The sequence below is a fragment of the Scardinius erythrophthalmus genome (assembly GCF_964197995.2).
Source record: "Scardinius erythrophthalmus genome assembly, chromosome: 9".
Classification (NCBI taxonomy): domain Eukaryota; kingdom Metazoa; phylum Chordata; class Actinopteri; order Cypriniformes; family Leuciscidae; genus Scardinius; species Scardinius erythrophthalmus.
In genome coordinates, this window is record NC_138229.1 from 19,038,020 (window position 1) to 19,064,806 (window position 26,787).

The window sequence follows — 26,787 nt, forward strand, 5'->3', positions numbered from 1 at the left end:
CATTCAGATTATTATTTATTTTTTATTTTTTTAGATTGTAAAGTCAACTGATTGTAGAACTTCAAGATCAATATGCATAGAATACACCTTAGAAACAATGTAAAAAAAAGGAGGTATATTATAGCATTATAGCCTACGTTTTCTGGGTGTTGACCATTACTAAAAATGCTTGTAGGCTATATATTTTTTAATTCTCTCTTGAGCGAGATGCCACATACTTTTTTAGACCATTGTTATTTCCATTCAAAGAATTTAGTAATGTTGACACTCACTGTTGTCAGAGAAACTTGTTTGTTTAAAATATATATTTCAAATGTGTACTCATTGTAATTGTGGCATTTCATAGATTTGTTATCCCTAGTAGACCACTGATGTTTTACGCCATAATATTTCCCATATTTTTGTCCAAACGGCCCTCTGAACACCAGACACTAGCTTTAATATGCAAAGCTGATAGACCCAAACCGTTGGCTATCTTGTGTGTGCCAATTTGGATATATTTGTATAATAGCTGAGTGTTTGCTTAAAAGTTAGATATTTTACACAGTTATACAGTTGTCCACTCAAACTGGGATTTTTTTCTGTTTGTGATGTACTTTCAGTACAATTTCTCAGAATGTAAGTCTATATAAAATGGATTAATGCAATTTCCATTAATCCATGTTTTCCTAATTCAGGAGACCAGCATGTCACCATGGATTAAACAGGTTTGCCTTGTTCTTGTGGCAGTGTTCATGTTGCCCAGTTCAACAGAGTCAAAGAAAGATGAAGCATTGTACTGTTCAGGTGAGTTAATGTTATGTGGCCTTTCCACACACACACACACACACACACACACACACACACACACACACACACACACACACACACACACACACACACACACACACACACACACACAGAGAGAGATGGCCTGTAATGCAGGTGATGAGTGAGCTGGTCACTCCAACACACTTACCCAGTTAATTTCCACTCTCTTTTAAAATGTCATCACCATGATTTTAAGCATTATGTGACATTAGAGCAGATAAATGCGGGAGCATGTGCAATAAATGCTAGTTTATTCAGAATCATGAAGTAGTTTGATCAAGTAGTAATGGTTAAGATAGCTGTACATATATCTATTTTCTTAATGTCTTTTCCCATAATTACTTAATTCACATAATTATATTCAGCAATATTTTTTATAAATGGTTCTGTTCTGTCCAACCCCCCATGATTCTTATTGAGCAATTCTTCACTTAATTTATGCATGAAATCTTTGACCTTTTGGAAAGACAAACAATGCTAAATACCAAATTTACTAAATCTCTACTCTGATTTTTTTTTTTTTTTTTTGTTCAAAGTGAGGCCATAAACTGAACAGGGTGAAACTTATTTGTGTTTCTCCTAGTTCAACATGTACAACAATGTTGTTTCGTTCAGGTTTACATTTTTTCACTGACTAAAATGCTCTGTAAACAGTTCAAATTCATCCCTATGTTTTATTTAAAAAAATATATTTTACGGCAAACAACCACATGCTCAGTGCCAACTGATTATGCTTGTTTAAAAAGTATGTCTGCAAAAAAAAGCCTCCACTTTGAGATAAGCCTGCTGAGTAAAACTTTCAGTAAGTAGAGCAGTTTTTATTCATGTGTGACCTACGTTACACCACTTGTTTAAACACTTATAATATCTGCTGCATGAAGTTAAATGTATTGTTATAATTAAGAGTACTATTGATTTCCTTTATCTCATCTTGGAAAAATGTGTTTAAAATTGTATAACGATTTTAGTGCGTTTGTCAGCTTGACTTTGATATAATCAAAGTACTTGGAGTGAGCTCTAAATAATAAATGAATATTTTTATATCGTTTTAAATCGGACTAGATCAAGTTCACTTTTTTTTAAATAGTCCATACTTTGGTCTCTTCCATAATGTGTTAATTACAATATGTATGTGTGTGTTTTATCACAACTTGCTGCATTAATTACTTTATTAGCTGTGTTTTGGTTTCACAAATTACTTGCAGTTTTTTAAAACAATAAAACTCAACGTAAGTGTCGTCATATTTAAGGGCTAAATTGCATTATTGTTTTGTGCAAGTTTCAGTTGTTTGTTCCAAGCTGATTTAGATTATAGTTGTAATTACTTTACAGTATGAATATTATCTTCAGTACAAGTCTTTAGTTGATGGATGTTCTTTTACTGTAATTTCCACATATTAACTTGAAACATGTCTTTTTTTTTACTTGCCTCCAATTATAAATGTGTCTTCCAACCTAAACCGTTGTTCTAAATCTAGTCAAGCAAATATGTTTAATTGGTTAATTTTGTTGACTCACTTTTTCAGATTAATCATAAATATAAATGTCATGTAGAAATCTTTTGAAAGCCCAACATGAACCAAACACTGAAACAATCTATTTCTACGGTCTTGTATGCGAATAGATTTCATTTCTTACTTTCAGAGGATTCCGAAGTTAATTTGTTTGGTGAATGTACAATTTAGATGTGTATTCCATTCTGGTCACATGGAAAGACTAAGATTATTTCAAAAAAGCCGTGCTGGTTCATAATATAAAATATTACTTGTATTGCGAAATAATAAAACTTGTGCTAGAACCAAGCTTTTTTGGAAAGTCAAAGGGTGCCAAGCTTGGCTCAGATAAAGCCTACTTTAAGCTCCGCCCAGGTTTGACAGTTGCCATGGAAATATAGCAAGCATGACTAAGCACCAGCAAACTCAAGATTTTACCAGAAGCATAGCTAGTGCATTTTTTTTGTCATTGCTATTTTTTCCATTAAAAAAAGTGCACGCAGGTAAACAATTTTATTCATTGATACAAAACTGATTCTAGTTCAGATTATTTAACTACGAGCCATGATTAGCAACCTAGGTTCATTAATTGTACAAGTAGGCATAGTAGTACAAGCATAGTAATGTTGCTGTATTTACTGATATAAATACTGCTTTAAAATTGTGATTTAGACATATTTATTGCAGTGCGTATACCAAGTTTCTATTATACAAAGTTAATATTATACAAAGTTCATTCCAGCTGGAAATATTTTTACTTGATGTATTTTTCCAAGATTTTTTTGTCTACTATTGAGGTTTAAATGATTATAGAATGATTGCAGTTAATTTTTTTTTCTTTCTTTTCTAGCCTGTGTGGCGATTGCAGAGGAGCTAAACTATTCAATCAGTCAAACTGATCCAAAAAAGATGATTCATGTTGGTGGATTCAGACTTCAACCCGACGGAAGTCTTACAGACAAAAAGGTGTGATTCAGTGTTAATTGCTCACAACCAATGATGCTGCATCCAGTTTCGAAGCGAACTAGTTTTTCTGATTGACATTTCAGTGCTTGCAAGGCAACAAGAGAATGGTGTCAAAGTTGTTGAAACATTTAGGTTTTACACTTTCTGTGTTGTGCTCTGCACATAAGAATCAATCACTGTGCCGGATGAAGGCACTAATGAAAGAGACAAGGCCAATCGTTATTCAGGATGCAAATATATTTAAGAAGACCGATCACCTTGTCTGTATGTAAATATTATCATGCCGGAGACATTTTAAAATCGATAAGGCATTTTCTTAAGTATAAAGTTTAGAAAATCCTAAATAAATTACAAAAATAGTTACAATTATCAACAAAACAACTTTTAATAGTGTCTGAATCAGTTGCAAAGGAGTAATGCTTAGTTGTTTTTTTTTAACCTCAACATTTGCTCTTCGTTCAGGGTAATGCAGACAGGCAACCTGGGGTTTGTCTTGCTCAAGAGCACAACATTGATGGTGATAAATTGTGAAAAGTTTTAACTGTTCCCAGGATAGAGCTTGTGTCCTTCCTGTTGGTGCCCCAGTTTTGCAGTCTCCACCACCACTACATTTATAATGAGCTATTTTTATTAAAACTCTGACGAATAAATATTCTACGATTATACTTAGTTTTACTTTTTCCTTAAGTACTTAATTGTATTTATCTTCGAGATTTGTGTATTTATTTAGTGCTTAGTTGCTTTTCTTTGCTCTTTAATATTTCCTGGTGTTTAAAAGCTTGTTCTGTTTACTTGAGTAAAGGGAGCCATTTTCACTGTTTCCTTCTCAACAGTGGTGTCAATATGTAAAGGTCAGACCCAATGAACTCTAAGCCCTGACCCCTGGTATCCAGGGACTGTCATTAGGTCCCTGACTCCACTATTGATTAGGGGTTAATCCCTTTTTGATTGTAACTGCTGCCTAATAACAAGTGTTTGTTCAGTTCTGACTTTTCCCCTCACCTCTCAAGCTATTTCAACTGTGAATAAAATGTTTGTCAGCCTGTATGATGCGAAACGTTAACGCAAGTAATGCTCTGCCCCAAATGATGATAGAACTTCATCAAGCCTGAATTTTAATATGGATTCATGTACACTGTCTAGGTAAAAACAAAAACTAACATACAGGTATTGTTAGTGATTAGAAAGAAAGCCTGTTAAATATTTTGTGTCTTGCTTCAGTGCAGTTGAAACAGTTGATTAATGAGGTACTTAATTTTTTGTTTCATGCATCTGTCTTTTTTCTTAATTTGTCATTTATCAGCTCATTGAGGTGAAGTCAGGAATTTGGGTTTTAATTGCATATTATGCTTTAAATTGCTGCTCAGGGAGCTGTAACATCATGATTTTGGTCAATATCAAGTTTTTATCTTTCATTCCAGATCAAGTGGAAAGCTAAGGGTGAGATTCTAGAACCGTGTAGCCATATGTAACGAGTCCAAAGAGAGCCTTAACTGACAGTAAAGCTGCCGCTGTAAACAAGTGATAAATGTAAAGAGTGAAACCGTTTCGCACTCTACATGTCCATGCCAGGTTAAACGTCAAGCATGTTCACTTATCGCGCATAACCACCATGAGGTGCCGGAAAATGAAACTCGATCCTTGTCGACTTCTTCCATCTGACTGCTTTGGTCTTTGGTTCCTGATTATCCCATCTCTCTTCAATAATAAGGAAGCAAAGCAGAAGCAGTGTAGCAGAACTCGCTCACTGTTCCCTGAGAGTGGCTTCACTTAAAAATAAATGCTAATTAAAGCTCCCCAAATCCCTCCCTGTTTCTCTTTTCATACTTGGCTTGGTTCACTTGCCCAGAAGCTGTAGGTGAACCCCTGCGATGTGCCCCCATGTTTTTTGCAGATTCACCAAAGATAACCTTCGACGGCTTTTGCTAAAAGGTCAATTTATGTATAAATAATTATGAAAACTTTTGATTGGGTCCTATATCTACTCTATATGCTTTTTTTGTGTGTGTGTGCATGTTCAGAAACAATTTTTTTTTAGGGAATTAAGGCAGCAAAAATGCCCTGTGTCCCAATACTACAATGATGCCTGGCTCTCCAATGGGAATTCAGTGAAGGATGGCATCCCTGAGAAGCCTTTTCTCTGCCTGGGCCGCCTAGCCCCCCCTCTCTTTATTCCTACAGAAATTCTTTATTGACAGCTTCTATTCAAACCCTTCAGACTGTTACGGGGAGGAATTTAATTCCCCACCATTTTCAGGATTGCATGATAAGGACTCGGCAGAGGATGCGGCACACAAGCCATCCTCTGCTAGATCCAAAGGCGAGATTTTTATTGCTTTTGGACTTTTGTGTATGAAAGAATCTCTCTTATTGTTCTCTGATGGTTAGCCTAAAGTGTCCTAAAGTTTAATGAGTTGAATTTAAAAGTGTAATTGGTGTAGATCTCAAATATGATAATCCATTTTTATGCTGAGGGTGACATTACACCCTCATTGTTTAATAACGCTCGGGTTAAAAGTCCGGGTGAACAATATTGCGTTTTTTCATGACCCTGCATCGATAGTCAAGCGATCGGCTCCTTCGTTCAAAGATTTTTGCACCCATAGTTGTTCATAAATTGTCTTATCTTGCGGTCCATCCATCCGCATTCAGCTTTTTAATTAAAAAGATGGGGGATGTGTGGATAGGTTGCTGTCCTTCCATGGGACCTTTTATCTTATTTTGTGACCAGATGGCAGCGAGCCACGGAAGCCTCTTTATGTCACCGAGCCTCACAAGAGTGGAGGGGGTAGAGACACCCTCATAATGTAATCAGTGAGACCGGAAGGGTCCATACTGTGTCTGAAAGGGGACAATGGGGTCAGGGATATATCTACATCGCAAGAAAATCCAGCTCATCTGCAACCTGTCCTCTTTCCAATAACCCCCTCGCCCCCAACCCCGCCAGCCTTTGACTGGCCTGACAAGGAAGACTTCCTGCTTTGATCATTGGAGGGTGGAAGAGATGAGCTGCCCAAGAGAACCAAAGGATGGGACTCCACTGTTTACCCTGCACTTGGCTGCTGTTGACAACTCCCCTCCCCACTGCTTACCCCCCGCTCTCCAGTCCTTTCACTTTCTCCGCCCCCCGTCACCCTTTCCCCTTTCTCCTTCCGGGGGAGGCCAAAGGGGCGGGAGCAGGGTGCACCTTGACCTGTCTAGACACCACAGTGTGTTTTTGTTCTGTTGCCAAGGCAAGGGGTTCTACTTTTGCAACTTTGGAGATGCAGGTTAAAAGTCAGCGTCGTGGCACAGGGGATGTGTTTAAATGGGAACGGAAGAAAAAGGTCATCTAAATGACCTCAGCGCCCTGTTATTTTTTAGCCAGGGTTTAGCCACGATTTTTATTTTATTTTTTATTGTTGTTTAAAAAGGCCGATTTGCTAACTTGGTCAACTTTTTCTACATTTTTTTTATTATTATTCTGAAATCTTTTTCCGATAGGTTCCTCTTGCTAGGTCCGAAACTCACTTAACTGAACTGCTGGAGGAAGTTTGCAATAGCATGAGCGATTATGCTCTCTATGAGGACCCGGACACCAAAGAGAAGAGCTACAAGAGGTTTGCACCCAGAGGAAATGATGCCGGGAATTTTCCGGATTTCAAAAATTTTAAGTTTGATGGTCCAGAGAGTTCCAGTGCCTTGAAGTTTGCTGTGAGTATCAATTTTATATGTTTTTCATTGTATAGATTTGTATTTATTTTTGATATAACAAAAAAAAGTGCGTTTCCCAGTTCATCATCCAATTTCCATGTAAATTACATTAATATTCTTTTTTTTATCCTATAACAGTTACAAATCATATTTTATTAAACTGTTTTTTTTTCTGAAAACCCTTTGAAAACTTAACGTATTGCATGAATCATTGATACCTGTCTTTTTCCTAAACAAAATGAGATGGCTCTACAATAAATCATTTTTGTTTGTTTTTTATTTAATTTATTTTTTTATTTATTTTTTATTTACTTTTTGTTATATTTGTATTTTAATTAAATACAAATGATAAAGGTCTAGGACATCCGTACTGTATAAGCTTTCATTTTGGAATCGTTTCATTTAGTTTTTGTATTTTATTTTTTATACACAAGATGACTGAAATTATAGACCAGAGTAAAATGACTTCATGCCATTTGCCTGCAAGTTGCCCCGTGAACCGTCCAAGATGGCAGACTTGCTAACACTATAGCACTAAAGATGGCTGCCCATTACTGTGTTCATGTGTTTTTACTGTTGTGAATGATTTCTGCTTATTTTCTGTCAACATGCTTATAGAATGCTAACTATATTTTTGAAATGTATATTGCAGTGTGAAAGCATTGTGGAAGAGTTGGAAGATGATATCATCTCTCTCTTCGCCAGTGAGGCAGACCGTGTGGCTAAGACATTGTGCAGTGAAGTATCAGGTATTTATGTATGATGTGATATACCGTCTTTTGTTCACTATTCAGCATGTTAATGCAGAAAACCTAAACCATAGTGTTGACTTGCTTTGCATTGTGCATTGTTTTCCAGATTTTGCTTTACACTTTTAGTGATTTTTCTGCATGCAAATATTAATGCAGTGTGTAAAGTGTTTTTTTTTCTCTGTATGCTTGACATTGATTTTTTTTATTGTGTTTAAACGATTATTTCACAATTGTTTTTTGTATTTATTTTTTATTTTATTTTTAAATCAGATTGCAGACTTTTAACCCTATGAGGTGTATTATCTAAATGTAGGCTTTTCCACACTATGCCTCAGACAATATTCACTGATTTCCTGTAAAATCTGCAATTCACAAACTTCATAAAAACTAAAATCTACTAGATTTTAAATCTAAATCTACTAAAAGTCCTTAGTCTAAATGGAATAGTGTAAAAAGACATTTTGCTAGAATGAAACTAAATGTAGAAGGCGATTTTTAAAATATGTAGCTTTCTGAAATATCACTATTATTATTATTGTTAGCTAAAGAATGGGAAAGTGTACAGAAATTCATGTTAAATTTATATGCACTATGCTGAAATTTTGTTTTCTTAGCTAGGTTATGTATCTAATTTTAATTTATTCCTTCAATGCACTTAGTAAATTTAAATGTAATGCATAATTTTTAGATGCTGTTATAAAAAAAAATCAGCCTTGCACCTGCCAGATTTAAATCTTGGAGTAATGTTGATCTGGTTATGCAAGTAGTTTTATAAGAATAAGAAGTCACTCTGAAATAGTATTTCAGAAGTGTATCTACTTAACTATATTTTTGGGACATTTATACCCAGAAATGACCAAAACCTCCCTTTAGGGACATCCTCTTTTGTAAATCTGGTAAGTAACAGGTTTTTTTTTTTTTTTTTTAAAGAAAGTTTTGTGTGATGGCTAGTTTTAGGGGTAGGGTTAATGTAAAGGGGATGGAATATACAGTTTTTATAGTATAAAAACCATTACGCCTATGGAATATCCCCATTTAGATAGCTAAGTAAACGTGTGTGTGTAATTGCTTCAGTAATTGTATGCCTTTGTTGTTTTCTTTGCATATCCAGGTCACTGCAAGAGCTCTGTTTTTCAGCACAGTGAACTTTAGTTTCACATCAGTGTCTGCTGAAGAACACTCCAAAACACGGACAAAAAATGGAGACACAAAAATGTTCCTTAAGTATGCTATAGTTTTGATTTGTTGTTGTTGTTGTTGTTGTTGTTACTACAAATTTTGATAATAAAAATGATTTTATATTAGTGTTATAAATGAATAATGAAATGAAAAATGTATTACAAATGAATGAGTTTTCACTGCTGAGTAGTGGACACACTCTTCCACTTTAATTTTTACTTGGAAATTGCCTGTATTTATACCTGAAATCACCGTTTTATAAATACACACACATTTAATATGTGTGTGAAGACTAAATTTATCTTAAACTGATTGCCTTCTAATGGCATGTAATGTATATGTTTAATTGCATTATCAAATATTTTTAACCTCTTGTTTCAGTGGACTTGACATAGCATAGGTATTCTGGTGTCATTTATGATGGGTTAATTCTTGATAAAAGGAAATAAAATGTTTCAAATACAATGGTGAAATGAGTCGTTTGTTTTTATACTTCGCACACTTTTCCTAATTCAGAATGATTTGTCTGAAGAACTGTTAACTGGCAGGTTAGGTGTGACAGTAAACCCATAAGCTTTATCATCCCAAATCATTTCACAGCACAGTCTGCTTGTTTGGTTCTGATGTCCCATGTCTGTCCTAGTCGGGCTTTTGAACATGGCCGCTGGGTAAGCATGATGGCATGCCTTTCGCACCCTTCCCTCACAGCTCCCTCCATGCAGAACTACGCATGCGCCACTGTGGCAGCAGCGCAGGGGCAGGTCCTGTTTTGGGAGAGTAAAGGAGCAAGAGACGCCATGATTGCTTAGCTCTGTGAGTTAGCCTGGATATGGGTGTCAGCCAAATCACTGAGGGGGAAAATGACAATACTCCCTGCTTTCTCTGATAATGTTGCATTGTTTAACACAAGTCTGCTCCATGCGCACGGTCGGAAAATGATAGATATCACAAGGAAATGTTCAGGATGATTCCGTTTTCTTTTGGGAAATATAATACTTGGGTGTTCTATGTTTGATCAGTTTACGTAAATGAATAATGTAGTTATTGTACCGTTTTCTACAATTTAAAAACAATTTTTTTTTTTTTTTTAGCAAAATCAGTCAGTTTTTAGTCAGCCTAGATTTAATAAAGAACTTTGAAAACTTTTTTTTGAAATCCAAAGAATATAATTTATAAAATATTTTTTTTATTTAATGCAAAAATTCTAAATTTAAATTTTTGCTAGTAACATTGGGATTAAATGGCTAAAAGACAAAAAAAAATAAAGGTTTTTGGTCCCAAAAATACTAGATCAGCTAGTGAACGCCATCAAACAGCAAGTTCAAAGTTATTATCTGGTGGTTGAAGACTATTAACCGTCAGATGAATTTTGCTGTTCTTGGAAGATTTAAATTTTTCAGATCATTTGTTTTTCTTTCTCTTTTTTCATGCTAAACTTAAATTTGTGTATGTAACTGGCCCCCTTCAGGAAACTGCTTGCTGTTTAAAAAGTTGGTTGTGACCTTACAAAGTGGCTTACTTCAATTGTGTTTAACCAGTTCCGTGTATGTGCTTTGAGCTTAAGTTTGACAGATCAAGTGTTACTAAGGTGCAGTGGGCTATGACTCCAAACAAAGGGAACTGGACAAGCAAACATCAATTTCCCATGCAATCAAAATGCTTTGCTAGCTTGAATGACTTGCCTGCCCTAGAGTGGAGACGTCCTCACTGAACGCAATGCTTTTTTTGCTGATCACATCAACTGGATGATTAACCATTTTGTAAAATTACCCCCAAGTCAGTCAGAATGGACCAGAAGTTCTACACATTGAAAAAAATGTAAGTGAAATTTGATCTCTCCCTTAAATTCGCTATAAAGTTCAACCGCTGAGCTGTGGCGTTAACTTGTATTCTAACAAGATTAAAATATATTTGTCCTGGAGATTAGCATACTTAAATCCTTTTTTGCTTTTTCTGAACTGGCAGTGTGCTTTGATCTGTGTTGCGTGGCAAGAGCCTGGCTTTGGCTTGGCCATCCGAGTGCCAAGTGTGAAATTGGCCTGATGTCATCCCCATTCTTCACCCTCTACATCTTTCACTGCCTTAATTATATTTCCGCCACAAAGCCCCAGCTCTTCATTGCATATTCAAGTTTGACTAGGATGCATTCAAAAACTATAGATATATGACTTCTTTGGAATGGGGACAAGATAGGCCTTTCTGTGATACGCAGACAAGGGAGATCAGCACCGGTCTATGTGTGTTTTTTTGTTGTTTGTTGTTTAAAGAGTGACTGGCCTTAGGAACCCAAGCTGTTCAGACTTTGGAAAGACCTGTTTAGGGAGAGGAAAATTGTGTGTGTGTGTTATCAAAGACAAATCTTTGAAGAATTAATATCCAAAGCAGGGTACTCTGAGGGACTGCTATATCTATTGGGAGCTGGGATGGACACCAAACTTTTAAGCCAGCCTTTTGAGCTTCATATTCTATCTGTCCAGACAAGCAGCCAAAAGTTGGTGGTATGATTTTTTGGACAAAACAGCTTGAGGAAGGGTGAGATCCTGAGATTTTCCTGCATCCTAGATGCAGAGCTGGATGTGAGATCTTCTCATCTCCTCACACCATTTCATCTCAACTTGGGTTGCAGAAACGTTCTGTTGGTGTTTGAAATGAAACCAATTAATGCCATCCCTTTAAGAAATATCCGTGCAGAATTCAGAGGTGATGAAATGTAGGCGAAGTGAAACGAGCCACCTGCAGCTGTGACAGGAGGCTTTGACCTTCAACGGGGTCTCCCGGCCACAGACTTTATTCAGGAGCCTCGCTGCGCGTCTGAGCGGCAACTGCCTTTTTCTTCCCAGTGAAGCTCATCAAGTCAGTGGCCGTTGGGCGTTACTTCCACATACAAGCTTGGCAAGAATAGAAATGCAGATGAGATTCTCTGGCATTGATGAACAGGTCAATGCTGGGAATGGTTCTCAGAGATAGCTCGCCTTTTGTGTAGGACCTTTTTACTAATACGACTTTTCTTGAAATGTTTTCGTGACATCAGGTAGCCTAACACTGAATTGTATGTGTAAAGTTTATTGTAAGGTTTACAAAACCAACGAAACCCCGTGCGTTATTTGAGTTTAAATCAATACCGATAGCATTTCAAATTAATTTTACTTTGGAGTATAGGCCTATTTGCACAAAATTTTGCATAGATTTACTTTTTGGACGCTTTGGGTAACTTTGTCATTTAAGAGGTGATCATTGAATTCTTGGGTCTAAATTAGACGTTGTTGAACTAAAACGTGTTACAGTTTTTAAAGTCTTAAACTAACTATTATAGGCCTATTAGTTCTCTTCGAAGTTTTTTTTTCTGTCTGAATAGGCTTTTTTTAAGTGTATATATATATATATATATATATATATATATATATATATATATATATATATATATATGACTGAAGTTACATGTAGCAGCATTTGAACTCCCCCAAGTGTCGACATGTGGACTCAAGTTGGCTTTAGACTGTAGCCTATAGTTTAGATATTTTGTTGCAACTAAACAAATATGGGGAAAAACCAGATGTGTATCATGTCCCATAATAATCTATAGGCCTATCAAAACTTTTTTCGTGTTTCACTATGTTTTGCGCTATAAACTTTAGGCTATACCATCATACGAACTTTTACTTTTTTTGTTTTAGCCTACATAATTTTGCAAACTTTTAATAGACTAATTGCTAAAAGTTTTCATCGTTTACTTTTCTAAAATGTTGTAGGCTACCGATAGCGTCATCGTGTACACGCAGTTAAGTTGTGCCAACGTGAATTTTATTCGTGCTTGTGCAGAGCGATTCAAACAAATTATTGGGGAATCAAGGACAACTCTTTTGGTTGTATAGGTATACTCATTGTTGCATCCCACTGTAGGCCCTTGGTCTATTTTACCTTAACATTTTGAGATGGGTAAAGAACCTCTTGGTCTATATGCCCCGCCTACTTTTAGCATCTGAATTTGATTTAGTGAAAAGTACCAATCACCATTTAAAGTTAAGTTTATGCTTTTGTCATTAATGCAATGTAGTTAATGCCTTTTTTTCAGATATTTATTTCCATTTGAAAACATTTAAAAGCTTCTACAATAAATCGTAGTGCCTTCCAGTTCTCTTTTGAAACTCTTACACAAATAAACGACGTAGGCTACAAATGGCCTCAGTTTAATGCTACACTAAATATTGAAACTGATATGAAATAAAGATGGGGGAAAAGAAATGAAATGGTCTCTTCACTTTTCATACATGCATATAGGGCCTACTGCAGATTATTTATCTTTTAGAGATAGGGTTGTTTAAAATAGTTTCTTACTCTCGCGTTTTGCTAAAGTTCAGATCTTCTTTTTTTCTAAATCAAGAGTGTGTTTAATTTACAAAACGTTATTGAAACGTATTGTGGAGGCTGACAATGCTGATGATGATCCATCGTTTTCATAATAGCCTATGTAAATTAGCCTTTTTTAAGTAAAAGTACGAAAAAGAAGAAAAAACGACAGTTGCAGACTTTCTTAATATATTCACCGGTGTCAACATTTTAAATGGTAATATTCAACTTATTTTACTTAGAAATTTATTTGTATTTTTCAGCCAAGTAATGATTATAATTTCATGCGAAGCTTAAAATAAAAATAAAAGTCAGGGATGCTCCATCAAACGAAAAACTTGCCGGATATCCGTTTGGGAAAAGAATATGTGAGAACTTTTATTGAACATTCCCAGCTAAATTAACAGACAGCAAATTAAGTCAAGTACTTGGATTAGAAGTAGTTTTGAGGTTTGCTGACTCATATGCATTCAGACGTCTGAACTATTTCCTGAAAATGTGAGGACATTTGATGTGTACCATCCTTGACGGATATATTTTAGACCATAGATCTTTTAAATACAATATACTGAATTATTTGAAGCATGATATGATGTTATGCAATGTTGTCTTAACAACTCAAGTCAAAGTAAAACATTCATTCAGGACTAATAAAAATATACATGGAAACAAACATCTAGATCAGATAAAACATTTTTTTTTCTTTTTTTTTCTTTTTTTTACCATTTATTTTAAATCACAGTTGCCTGAATGCAGCAGGAAAAATCTTTGGACTTCAGCATGGATTAAACACGTTCACATGTGGCTCAACGTCAAGTGTCAATCAAATCGCTCCCCTTTTTTAAATAAAGAAGCGTCCTTTTCCTTGCGCACTATCTGAAGTTTCAGTCAGTGTACAGCAGTGATATTAATTGAAAAGGTTTTACACCACCGTACACATAAAGTATATATACATATAATATTGCAGAATCATATGATCTCATACATATAGTTTTCATTCGTTTAATGCTGGTATTTTGTACACTGGCCCTTGTTTAGAATTATTGCATTTTAGATGTCCTGTCCTTCACGTTAATCGCTGTCTGATTTGTCGTCCTTTGTATTTGTGGCGTGATTGTATAGTCCCTGTGCCATCAGGTGTAATGCAAGTGAGTTTTTGCTCCCCGTAGCTTTTTTAATCTTCGCTCTTTTGTTCTGAAACCAGATTTTGATTTGAGACTCGTTGAGGCCGAGTTCCTGGGCCAAAGCTTGCCTCCTTTGCTCCGTCAGGTAACGGTTATTCTGGAATTCATTCTTGAGTCTCTGGAGTTGCTCCGCAGTGAAGGCTGTTCTTGGACGCTTGTCTTCCTTGGTTGGATTTTTCTTCTTTGGTTTGCGGGATCTTGGTCCTGCATTTCAGAATATAATGAAAGAGATTACGTTTCGATCGTGCCGTAAAATGCATATATTAATGATGTATTAGCCTATTATCAGTATTTGCCTAATAGCCTAAAAAATAGGCTGCAATAATAGCCTACATAATGTTGTCTAATAATAAAGTGTTGTTTAAAGTTATAATGGGAGCAAGTATGCCTATTCTTTCAGATCGAATGTTTCAAGGAGTCTGCTCTAGTTTTACTATGGGAGCATGGTGTAGTGGTGAGGGTGGGGGTGACTGCCAGAAAAGGAGGGGTGAAAGAGGTTTTACCCTCTCTCTGTTGCCATAGGAACTACGTTTATAAGAGAACGTTTTTTTATAAACTTGCTACAAGAGTAGCACCTTTCGTTTAACGCTAGTAGCTTCCCCACTCCATATATTCCATTTTTAGTTCATTATTGGATAAGCTACTCCAATACACCCGCGTTCCGCGTGGCATGAATGCTGACAATAGATTGATCTGCAGCCTATGAGATGAGCCCTTTCTCGCACCCTATTTTTTATTAAGCTTAAGCTGATTTCTATAGCGTATATTTCGACTGCCATGATATAATATTAATCTTTTCACGTCGTATGATCGAAAATCAATTTAAGTATAGCCTTCGCATTAAACGTAGGCTATAGGCTACTCTCAACATGACAAGAGGGTTATAGGCTACACCAAGTTAGTGTGACCTGTCCAAATATTCACCAGGCCTAGGCTATGAGTAGTCGGTTTCGTTGTCTAAAAACTTTGGTCAAATTGTGTTTCCGGATTGCATATTTGAAATGTTTTAATATTATTCGCGCAAAATTGTTGTAGAATAGCCCTATTAATCAGATAAGTTTCGCCGTGACAACTTGCTTTGCTACTTTTTCGGAAGGCCGTTTTGTGCGCCATTTGAACTTCATTTGAAATTAGTTGATCGAAAATCCAAAATTTTTTAATTAATATTGTCTAAAATCATACGAAATTGTGCCGGTTAGTGCGGTAATAATAGCTACCTCGGCTATATTTATTTCAGGAGCTAGTTTTGAAAAGATCTGCTTTAGCATTTAGCTTCCGTGGTGCGTCCAACTCCATTGTCAAAAATATGCTAATTAAATATCAACAAAGACATCGAAGTAACAATGGCGCAAAACTACCCGTTATATTTAAAATAAATAAATAAAGGCAAAAATTTACCATAACTACCAATCTTAATGTTGTATTATTTTATTAGGCCTATTTCTTCCTTTTATTTAACAACTCAAGAAATGTCAAGTCGAACATAAACGAATGGCTATATTGCACCATGAAACTAACATTGTTGTTTTTAGGGTTTTCAAGTGATTACGTAAAACTATGCCTCTAAAATAATAAATAATAATAATCATAATTCGGATGATAATTACGGTGAAAAACAAATAGCCTATAATAGTAGCCTAGTAATAAAATAAAATAGTTGTACACATCGACTACTGCAGCAAATATTTTTGTGTCTATTTAAAATGTTTGTAAATATTAGATTTTAAATCATAATAAAAATTTAGTTATTCCTGTTTATTTAAAAGAGAATAGATTCCACAAAAGAGAACTCCCTGACTCTTGGCGGGCCGTTTCACATAGGCTACATAAAGAACATTTGCTCTTCGTTTAAGTGCCCCATTTTAATCGACAAAATGTCTGTAATAGTTTACAAGCAAAACTTTTTTTGTTTGTTATTTGTTCACTTTCAAGACAAACCAGGTGCGCACTTTTTGAGTAGGCTACATAAAAATAACTTTGAACAAAAAAGAAATAAAATATATTCTTACCTGATGAAGGTCTGTCTGAATATCTTGTGCAATATACCCAAGCAGGCCAAAGCATTGGTTTGTTCGTCTGCCCAGCGTTACTTTGGGAGCAATCCGAATCTGAGCTTAAACATTGATCTACAGTCTCTGCACGGGCTTTCAGAGATGCGTCTGCAGTAATATCAGTTTTTTTAGACGCGCTTACTGGGTGAGGGCTCGAGGTTCCTTCCCCGGACACTGGAGCTCCTACCTGTCCTGATCCGGGAGCCGATGGACAACGGTTCTCTCTTTCAACTATATTAATTTCGTCGCGTCTGGTTCCTTCTTTCCTGCGACCAAAGTCTGGTCTTAAAATGTTGTCGATGTAAAAGTTGGTGATTCTGTGAGGGAGTAGGTTTCCAGGAGCCTGCAACAGGGGTAGAATAGCCCTATTGGACTCATCGCCCGAATCCTGACGCTCCACATCTCTGTTGCTTTGATCATTTTCTTCCATAGTGAAACTCTCCAAATGTTCTTTTTAACCCCTTTCTCTCTCGCGCGCACACACACACACACGTATGTTTGTGTTCCAGTTTTTGTTGTAGCCTATATTTTCCTTATTTTTTGTCTCACTGCAAAGAGAAACAAACAGGAAAAAAGGACAAATCCCTTTTTCAGATTCTTTTGTCGGTTAAATACGACGAAACCGCCTTGTGTGCGTAGAAAGAAAAAACATAGTTTTAAAAATTAATTCCACAGTGTGCCCCTTGCAGATGTCTTTATATCTACTTTATAAAACATACAGGCAATTTAATATATGCAGTATCAAAGCAGTAGACCTGCTCTAGTAAACAAGGAAACGCAAACTGGCTCTGGAATACTTTCACTACGGATTTTTGTTCTTATTTTTAATACGAGTCCCCCGGGTGACGTCGCAGTCCGGTATCCTAGACACGTGCCTTTGTCCAATAAATGGAGCGAAATTTTATCACATGACCCAGTGACTCTCGAGTAAATGACAGCATCCAACCTCGCCTTATTCTCAATACTTAAAGCGATAGTAGCTACTTTATTGCCCAGAAATGTTTTCCAATATTTTGCATTTTCAAATCACTAACTCCAGTCCCGAGCAACAAATTATTTGACCAACACGTTTATTTGCCTGTGTGTGGAATCGCTATCTTTTTGAGCAGTCTCGTGAAACTATCGTTTAGATCGTACTGGGGGAGGGGTGTGTTCAGTTTTACACGTAATTCGGTGGTAGGCTAGTAGGTCACACTCTGTCCAATTTCATAATTTCGTAGCCACATTATTCTACATTATGAATTGCTGTGCATCACGGTAAAGTCAGAAGCCTAGGTAGGCTATAGCCTATGTGTATTTAAGTCCGCGTAATTAAATTTAATTACGCACATCCATCTTCACTCAAAACAAATATTTTGATTGACCGTCCGTTTATTTTGTCAGAATTAAAGTTTTAGGCCTACATTAGGCTTTATATTTCTCGTTATTAATATAGCTTAAAACAAAACGCCATCATTTGAAATGTTAGTAGCCTAGTGCAATGTGCCTATTGGTCTGGCGTATTGTGTGTTAATGTTCTTGTATCTTTTAAACAAGGGTAGGCTATTCGTGTCCAAAATATTTCGTTAAATCAATCGCTTTATTTCATCTGTTTTGTGGAACATAATGACGAAAAGCAATTCACTTCAGTAGTTTTAAATAGGAGTAGGCTAAATAGCTGTGGCGCTTCAAAAGAAACTAGCGAAGCAAACCAACAGTGATCTTTGGAGCGTGCGTTGTGTCCTGGAGCGTCAAAATGAAACCAGCGACCACTTTGGAAGTGAGCTTATTGGGAAGTTTCAGGACAGGTTTTTGGCCTTGTTGAAAATCAAATTGACTAACAGAAAGACGCATGGCCCATAGTGTGGTATTTAGCTAAGCTATAGCCTACAGAGTATTAGTAGAGCTAAGGTAGCCTACCCTCACTCTCGTGCTCACCTTTTTCTATTCGTCCCTGGGGAATTGTGGACTATAGCCTTTCGTTTTCATTTTTTACTTTACGGGACCCTCGGCTTTATTTCATCACAGTAAGTTTAGATAAATCTATGTCAAGTCTATCTAGGCCTAGGCTACACACTGTTCAATGTAGGCTACATAAACAGTTTACATGCCACAATCATTCATGTGATAGATACATTTATGAAAACATGAATGCAACACTCAGTCTTTGAATGAAAATAGACATAATACTTCTTGTTTAGAATCGTGTGTGCATCAAAATAAGTTGCTGACTTGGTGTGACGTCTGAATGTTAGGTGTTCGATCACGGTGAGCATTATCTGTGAGGTCATCATTGGCCACAAAAGAGCAGGCGTTAGAATAAAAGTGACTTTTATATAGCCTAGTTGATGCATAACACTTAAAGATCAAAAGTGTAGCCTTTAATTTCTGGGTACTTTATGTACATTGGATGAATGAATAGATATTGCGCTCATTTTGCTTAGCCCATGTGGCTATAGGCTACTGATAATGTCTTCAGTTAGCGTAATTTCAAGTATTTTATTAATCTTATTAAAATTTTAAACCTATTTTAAGTTATGCAGAGACCTGTTAAGGGCACTTGCAAAAACATGTGTTTGCTGTAGTGTGTTTTGAGTAGGCTATGTTTTGTTTAAATCATTTATATATTATGTACACACAGACTCTGGGCTATAAGGCACGTTTGAAATTATTATTACTATTATTTTTTTTCATTTATGATAATAGTCTACCCTAATGCATGTTATGTGCATGCGTGTTGTAAGTGGCAATAACTAGCAGTGATTTATGCCTTCTCGCGCTTTCTCTAATTTATGAACACAAATACCCACTTCAAATTTTGTCGAGAATAGAGTCAGTAATGTAAAACCATATGAAAAATAATAAGGGTGAACTGTTCTTGGTTATTTCCCTGTTAACTTATTATGTGTTAAGTTGTAGGCTACATGTGCATTCAAATTTAGTTTTCGTTCAATAGGCTATACGAGTTAAATATGATTTTTATAAGGTATTACAACTATGTTTGTTTTGTAAAGACAGGAAAACGCTGATAAATTAAGAATGTTTACTTCTAAATTGAATTTTTAAGTCATTTTTGAAAGTAAAATGGTAAGCCTAAAATGTGACATTTGTCACTTTCCCAGGCCAGTCATAACAAAGATTGTTACAGAAACACAACACTTTTAAAAGCTGTCATATTGCGGCTCTGAGTAATTTGATGCACCTTTTTTATCCAAGAGAAAGCCTTGAGGATTAACACTCTTGAATCGCGTTGTCTTAGGCTAGCTACAGCCCGCTAATTCTTTTTTTTTTTTTTTTTTTACCATTTCACAAAACAGAAAATAAAGGCTTGTTCGTAGACTATTAAATGTAGCATCTCCAGTTCAGGATCAGGGTTGAGTCCTCGAGACTTTAACATGAACATACTTAAGATCTTCATGTGTCTTTTGTAATTAATCAAATTTAATAATGCCTATCTCGACCTATTAAAAGTCGAACAAATATATAGTAGGCTATACTTGAATAGTAAGTAGAATAGTGCGCTTTAGTTTAATTGTAGCTTTGATAAGCGTTGTCTTTAGAATGCGGTCCTTTTTGGGGTTTCCAAAACATTTACGAAAGTCTAGTTTCTGTTTTTCCCCATTACAAAAGGTCGCAGAAGCAAAGAGGGATTTGTGAATGCGTGCAAGGGCTTTTGCCAGCTCACAGATCATAGAGCTCAGATCAGCACAGATGTGACCCAGTCAATGGATGTGATATCGGGCCTAGAACAATGCTGGGGTCACACGGGATCCCCCAGCTTCCTGTTGGCCTTTTGAAAACCAACTGAAGAAATAGGGGGGAAAACCTTGAGGGACTCAGAGGATGAAGATAAAGGTTACTGACCATTTCCTGTTTCAGACTGTGAACTTCTGATACATATTCATATAATTCTATTGTTATGTTCCGGTATTTCCACTGGGTGTAATGTTTGTGTTGAGCTTTTAAATCTGTTCATCATATCCTCCTGAGACCCAGCAATGGAGTTTTTTCTCTGTAGAGGACATTATAATTTCTCTGACAACATACAAGTCACGGTTTTAAGTCATGGATGTCCTGTAAAGAGCACATTCAGGGCTTTGCAGTGATGCCAAATGTTTGGAGGTGTAACCATGACTACTCCCTCTCCTTGTTCTATAAAAATAACTGAATGGTCAAATGTAGCACACTTATGGAAATATGATCATATTTTGTAATTATCATTTAAATCTGACTTATTTTCAACTTGTTTGTCAGAAATCAACATCTCAGGAAAACGTTATGGGGTTTTAAATCAGAATATTCTGTTAGGCTATATGAAACAGGGCATCATCCATGACCTCAGTAGAGGACACCAGGACTTGTGTTTATAAGGCATTTTGGGTGACACAAGTGAATAGGGAAATAAATATCAATATTCTTATGAAATATGAGATATATGAAAATATTCCAAATTACTCCCATTATTACAGTATTTTTTTTTTTTCATTATTGCCCCAAGAGAAAATTATGCAAATTAGATACAGTGTGCATTGCATAGAATGGGAATGGCATTTATGACAATGTTTACACGAATATTGCATAAAGTAAAATTGTATATCAAATCATTATGTTATATATTTTATAACAGCTAAGAATCAACTTTATTCACAGTTTGGATAAAAAAAAAACTTGAAACCTAAAAATTGATTGATGAATGAAAAAACAAACCTATTCATGTTTCAAAGTTTTTGCCTATTCATGTCTTTTAGTTTTATTAATAAATGGGTCCTGGTGTCCTTAGGAATACAATATATATTAAATAAAATATATTTTTCCAAAAATGTCTTCAGTTTGTTTCTTATGCTCCAAACAATGTAATGACAGTGTGTGTGTGTGTGTGTGTGTGTGTGTGTGTGTGTGTGTGTGTGTGTGTGTGTGTGTGTGTGTGTGTGTGTGTGTGTGTGTGTGTGTGTGTGTGTGTGTGTGTGTGTGTGTGTGTGTGTGTGTGTGTGTGTGTGTGTGTGTAGGCCTATGTATGTAGGTTGGGTAAAGACGGTCTAAAATCCCCAATTCAACACAGAAAAAGTGGCTCATCAAATGAACAAGTTTAAGTGAGTGTTTATTTTCATGTGAATAATTTTTTGTTTTGAAATATTACCGAATCGATTGCTATTGATGATTAATAGCACATCGAATATCGGATGTCCCATAGTTAGACGTATAACGCTATAAGTGGCTTCATTAGTTGGCCTGCATCATATAAATCAAACTGTATCATACTAAATTAATGAACTAATAACTTGTTTTCACATGTCCCGGGCTTGGGATAAGTTTGAATTTATGAAAAAGCGATTACAACTTTGTTGTAAACAAATAACTTACAAAGCACTTCATAGGCAACTCACATTAAATAACAAATCCCAAATGGAAGCCACAGTCGATTTTCAGTAGCTGGCCAACTTCAGATGTCTTAAGCCTCGCGGGATGACGTGGAAGGGGACAGCTGTTCGGGTCCCTCAGATATAAGCGACTTGTGCAACAGGTGTAGGCTACATCGGATGCTGTTCATTCAGTTCTCCAAATCTCACATCACCACTGTCGAAAACGATCACTTTGCGCACAGTTCTCAATGCTGTTTTGGTTTAGGCTATTTATTTTCAGCAATGAAAGGTTATGCCGTGTCAAACTTTCTACCTAATAATCTTAGTTTATGGGATATGCTAACATCGCATAAGCTATATTTATTCCTCATCCTCAAGTGACCTACATTTGCATGCCTTAAAGATCCACAAATATCTTGAGATCAATTTCAGGTTAGCCGAAATTATGAGACCATTTGCAATAGACATGGAAACGAACTAAAATCTCTTCAATATGCTGTTTGTAGCAGCATACTTGGACTTGCCTGAGTCGCCAATCACAGATGAAATTGAAAGACACTGTTTTTGCTAATTGTTCGTCAGACCGTATAGGTCAGTTAAAACAAGCTGAGAATGATTTACATTGATTTTTTTCAAGAAATAATTTCATATTGGGGTTTGACATATGCACGTCAAGAAAATTGGGCTGAATAAAAAATGAAATATTTCAAAATGAGCTTTGTGTCTAACTTCTGTTGCATGGTTTCGTTTAATAAATCCATAAATTGTAATCATTTGTCAAAAGTAGTTATGCAATAACAAAACGAAACAGCCTTCTATAGACCTCCGGTACAATGCTTTAGGCATGTGCTTTATAGAAATCTAAATGGTATACACAGTGGTCTACATAATATGTATTAACATTTTTGAGAAAAATATATCATAATAAACTCTGTGTGAAATATATATAGCCTATATATTGAGTTTTATGAAAAAAAAAAAATCAATTTATAGGCTATATATTATTTTCACAGCCTATTGAGTTTATTATATCTTATTCTCTATTATATATATATATATATATATATATATATATATATATATATATATATATATATATATATATATATAGACATAGGCTATTGAGTTTTTATGATATCTTGTTCTAAATATTTTAGTTTTTCCTAAAAGTTTAAAGTCTTGCGCGCACCCTTGAATTTATGAAAACATCATAACGAATAAAGAATAACGAAACATAACAAACGTTAAATAATATTGTATTGTTTTTGAAACTGAAATGTTTCTTTCACTTCACCATTATCCGTGCAAGTATTGCCCTTTGTTTTCCCTCAGAATCTTTTCGATTTTTATTTCTATTTCCCCCCCCCCCTCGTGTGCATGTAGCCTATTTTGGAGAAATAAAGAGCACGACGGAGAGAAAGGGCAGCGTGAAAAGACCGTAAGAGTAAAACTGGGCGCCTCGAAATCCTTTCTCGTTATTGTTTTGTAAAAGTTTGTCATTGTGAATCTGAGCTCAGGCATAACCGACTGCTGCACAATAGCGGTAACGCTTTGTGAGCACATAAAATAGAAAGTTCCAGCCAGTCAAAAGCTGTGTTTTTTGTTACGTTCTCCATTACCCAAGTTTAAAGTCATAAAAATATGTGACATTTAGGCTACATGAAGTTATTACAGACGTTTTCGGATTTCCACTATACGCCTTGACAGCCATTTGATCTTGAAGCGGGATACAAATGCATCTTATGCTATAGTCGAACATCTATATTAATGTATTTCAGATCAATATTCAGAAAAGCTCACAAGGAGAGGAAATGCTCTGTCTCCTTCACCCCCTCGTTCGTTTTGTTCTGTATAGACTACAATAATGACTGACCCAGATGCTAATAATATTGGTGAAAGGACTCAGCGAGTCTCAATGGGGAGGAAATGACATGGTCATGTCATTCATACAACATCACACCAGTGTCATTCTATGACACGAAGCCTCTGACAAACATTTCGATTTCATCTGTGACCAGAACAAACCGACTGAGTTGCTTCAAAAGTTCGTAAGTTTTTATTTTCTGTTTATCAAGTTTTTTTTATTTTTTATTTTTTTTACATGGTTGTTACATCATCAAAAAAGCTGTAAGGTTTTATAGCTTATAACCCATATAAAAAGGAAAAAAAAACATTTTTTTTCTTATTTGTAAACTAAATTGGCAAAATATCATTATGCAAGAGAAACTTTGAGAATAGAGAGGTCATGTCGTTGGGGTCAGCTGGCTATACTTGAACTGTAGATTACTTTATTCATGATGTCCTCTCATTTTTGACGTAATAATAATTCTCCTGAATTAAAAAAGATGTGGCGTAATATATTGTGGTTTTTCTTTAGTTAAACTCTTGATGCAAGTTTAGTTATTCAATGCTTTTTGATAATGGTTAATATGCAGCTCTTTTGCTCGTCGTTAATGTTGCTGACAGAACCCACATAATCATTATATCGAGCAAAATAATGTGTTGTAATATAGAGGCTTATAATTATTTTATACCGTATATAAAAAAAATGGTAAATTAACCACATTTCACCTAATTTACCTAGGATGCCATGCAAGGTTTGGCACTGTCAGAATGTCATTGGGGACGAGCTTTAATTGGATGTTGCACTGTGACATCACAAACCACCATTAAAGTAATCCCAGTAGTCTAACATGTCTCCGTAAAACTCTGCTGCATGGCTGAAAGAGCTCTATTCAGCCGTTTTAGTCTGAAATTTACAAACTTTGACAGATAAACTGCTGTACTGTAAAAGACCCTTGTGCTACGAGTGAAGTAATAGCCTACAAAAGGCTGAGCTGAGGCTGAGAACAAACCAGCAAACACACATAGCCTACTGTAAGTAGCCTAGTCAGGATAGAACTGCATCATGAGGATAAAATCGAATTAAATAGGAAATGCTTTTTAGTTGTAATTTTGTCTTCAGTTGTCTTTTTGTGTCTGTTATATTCTCAAGTTTTAATAAAAAAATAAAATGAAATAAAAAACTCATTGGGCATCTCTTGGGAAGGATTCTTGAAACACCTACAACAGGCAAAACAAAGAGCGACAACAGAACAATAATTGCTTTCCTTGCAATAGGCTATTTTTTTTTTTTGGGGGGTGAGTTTAATAATTACTTCTGATTCTCTTTTTTAAAATAATTCCTCAAAGATATGAAGCCGTTTGATCAGGCCTACCTGTCGCCAAAGTGCCAAAATTAGCCTATAGGAAAAACATTTTCATCTCATTCACGATTAAACTTTTATCAGACATCACCAAACCTCATTACACCTAATGTTTAAAGTGTATGCAAAACGGTGTCACTTGTAATACCATATGCATTTAAATTGGATATTAAGCTTGCGAATGAAATTAAACTTAGCCTATCACTCAGATGTAAAATAACCCTGTAAACCAATGTTGATGACAGGTTTTGGAGCAAAAGTTCCACATCGCTGATTTATTCATCCAAAAGTTGACAGCTAGATTCTGCGATGTTTGTTTTTATGGTGGGAATCCATAAGAGAATGATCTACTTGTGGAACAGACTTTGTCTTTTTTTAGTGAATCTTCTCATTAAATCAACAAAACTTATTTATGTAAAGTTGTTCAGTGTTTTTCCCCCCTTGCGCTTTGTGTTCAAGGAACCATCTTCAAACCAATAACTACTGAGTTATTGATTTTCCTGGTTCTTTATATTAAAAATGTTCTTGCTTAATGTTTCTTGCGATCAACTTATCGAATTATGGCTATTATATGGAAATATAGGCTATTTTTCACACCAACTTCCCCCCCCATATAGGCCATATAAAAATGGTCTCATATGGAATCAGAGTTCTTTTCTTCTTTCTTTTTGTAATCTTTATAGTTATTTTTTTTTATTCTATAGGTTAAATAAAAATCTTTATCAACAACAGTCTTTATCCACAAGTTATTTGTAATAGCCTATTTAAGTAAGAAATTCTCCACATTTTATTGAATGTTTATCATTTTTAACTTTTGATATAAAGTTTCATTTAGTTTTAAAAGAGGACAAATGTAAAATTTAGCTTTTCAGCCTAATTAGCGTGATTACACAGCGTAACTTCGGTGACTTCAGTAAGCATGATATTTGCCAGCTGCAGGGAAACGCATCAGCGGTGCGTCGGCTTCATTTTCCTTTGTTGTAAAATGACATTACGCATTTAGGGATGTAGCCATGTTCATTGGTGGTTCAAGACCATATGTGTCGATGTTCTCATCTGTAAACCCCAAATCTCAAATTACGCCGTGTTCTGAGGCTGTTTTTGCTGTCCGGGAGAAAAAAAAAAGAAACTTGTGAAAGCACTAATAGGCAATTAATGTAAATTCTCTGCCTGTAATCCTCGTGAAATTATAAAGACAGACTCATTTCTATTAATTTCACCTGTTAGATTAACATGATGTCAAAACATGTCAAACTTGGGTAAATTGCTGCTAGATTAGTTCCATTCTGTAATACGAATGTAGAAGGTTTTGAAAATTTGAACTAAGTCAAGTTGAATAATCGCGTCTTTATAAGATTAGTGACCTCAGTGTGTCCAGCAACTACATTTACTTTGTTTTATGCAGTTTGGAATGACACTGAACTGACCAAAAAATCATCTGTGTACAAAGAAAAGGAGACCTTTTCACCTTACTTTCAGTAGTGCCATCCGCTGAAGTCCTGACTGAAATGTGAGCTAAAGAGAGGTGCACAGAGGGACAGGGATGTATCTCACTTATTAAAGGCTCAGCGGAGCTGAACGCGCCTCTTTAGACTGCTCTCTTATGAGATTCAAGACCCTTAAGCTCCTTAAGAACCCTCTCAATTGAGGATTTGGGTAATGGCCCTCTGCAAATGTTTTAGTGACAAAAAGTTGCCCGCTGTTCAAATGATTTAAGTGTAGAAAGTGTTGTTATTGGTATACTGTGAGTGTGTGTTTGTGTATGTG

General features: G+C 35.7%; 2 protein-coding genes across 3 annotated transcripts in view; one reads left to right on the forward strand and one right to left on the reverse strand.

Moving 5' to 3' along the window:
* Positions 1 to 9,362, forward strand: part of cnpy1 (canopy FGF signaling regulator 1) — a 10,026-nt gene extending 664 nt beyond the window's left edge. For both annotated transcript variants that reach the window (XM_081375524.1, XM_081375525.1), the window contains 5 exons: positions 678 to 786; positions 3,154 to 3,269; positions 6,753 to 6,962; positions 7,615 to 7,711; positions 8,826 to 9,362. In XM_081375524.1, coding sequence (XP_081231650.1) covers positions 687 to 786; positions 3,154 to 3,269; positions 6,753 to 6,962; positions 7,615 to 7,711; positions 8,826 to 8,866 — 564 coding nt within the window. In that variant the 5' untranslated portion in view covers positions 678 to 686 and the 3' untranslated portion in view covers positions 8,867 to 9,362. The remainder of the gene's footprint in view (positions 1 to 677; positions 787 to 3,153; positions 3,270 to 6,752; positions 6,963 to 7,614; positions 7,712 to 8,825) is intronic.
* Positions 9,363 to 14,311: 4,949 nt separating this feature from the next.
* en2b (engrailed homeobox 2b) lies at positions 14,312 to 16,905 on the reverse strand (the record flags this gene model as incomplete). The annotated part of the gene is made up of 2 exons (XM_081375523.1): positions 14,312 to 14,628; positions 16,434 to 16,905. 2 exons carry the CDS (start codon positions 16,903 to 16,905, stop codon positions 14,312 to 14,314), a joined length of 789 nt encoding a protein of 262 aa, XP_081231649.1.
* Between the last annotated feature and the right edge of the window lie 9,882 nt (positions 16,906 to 26,787).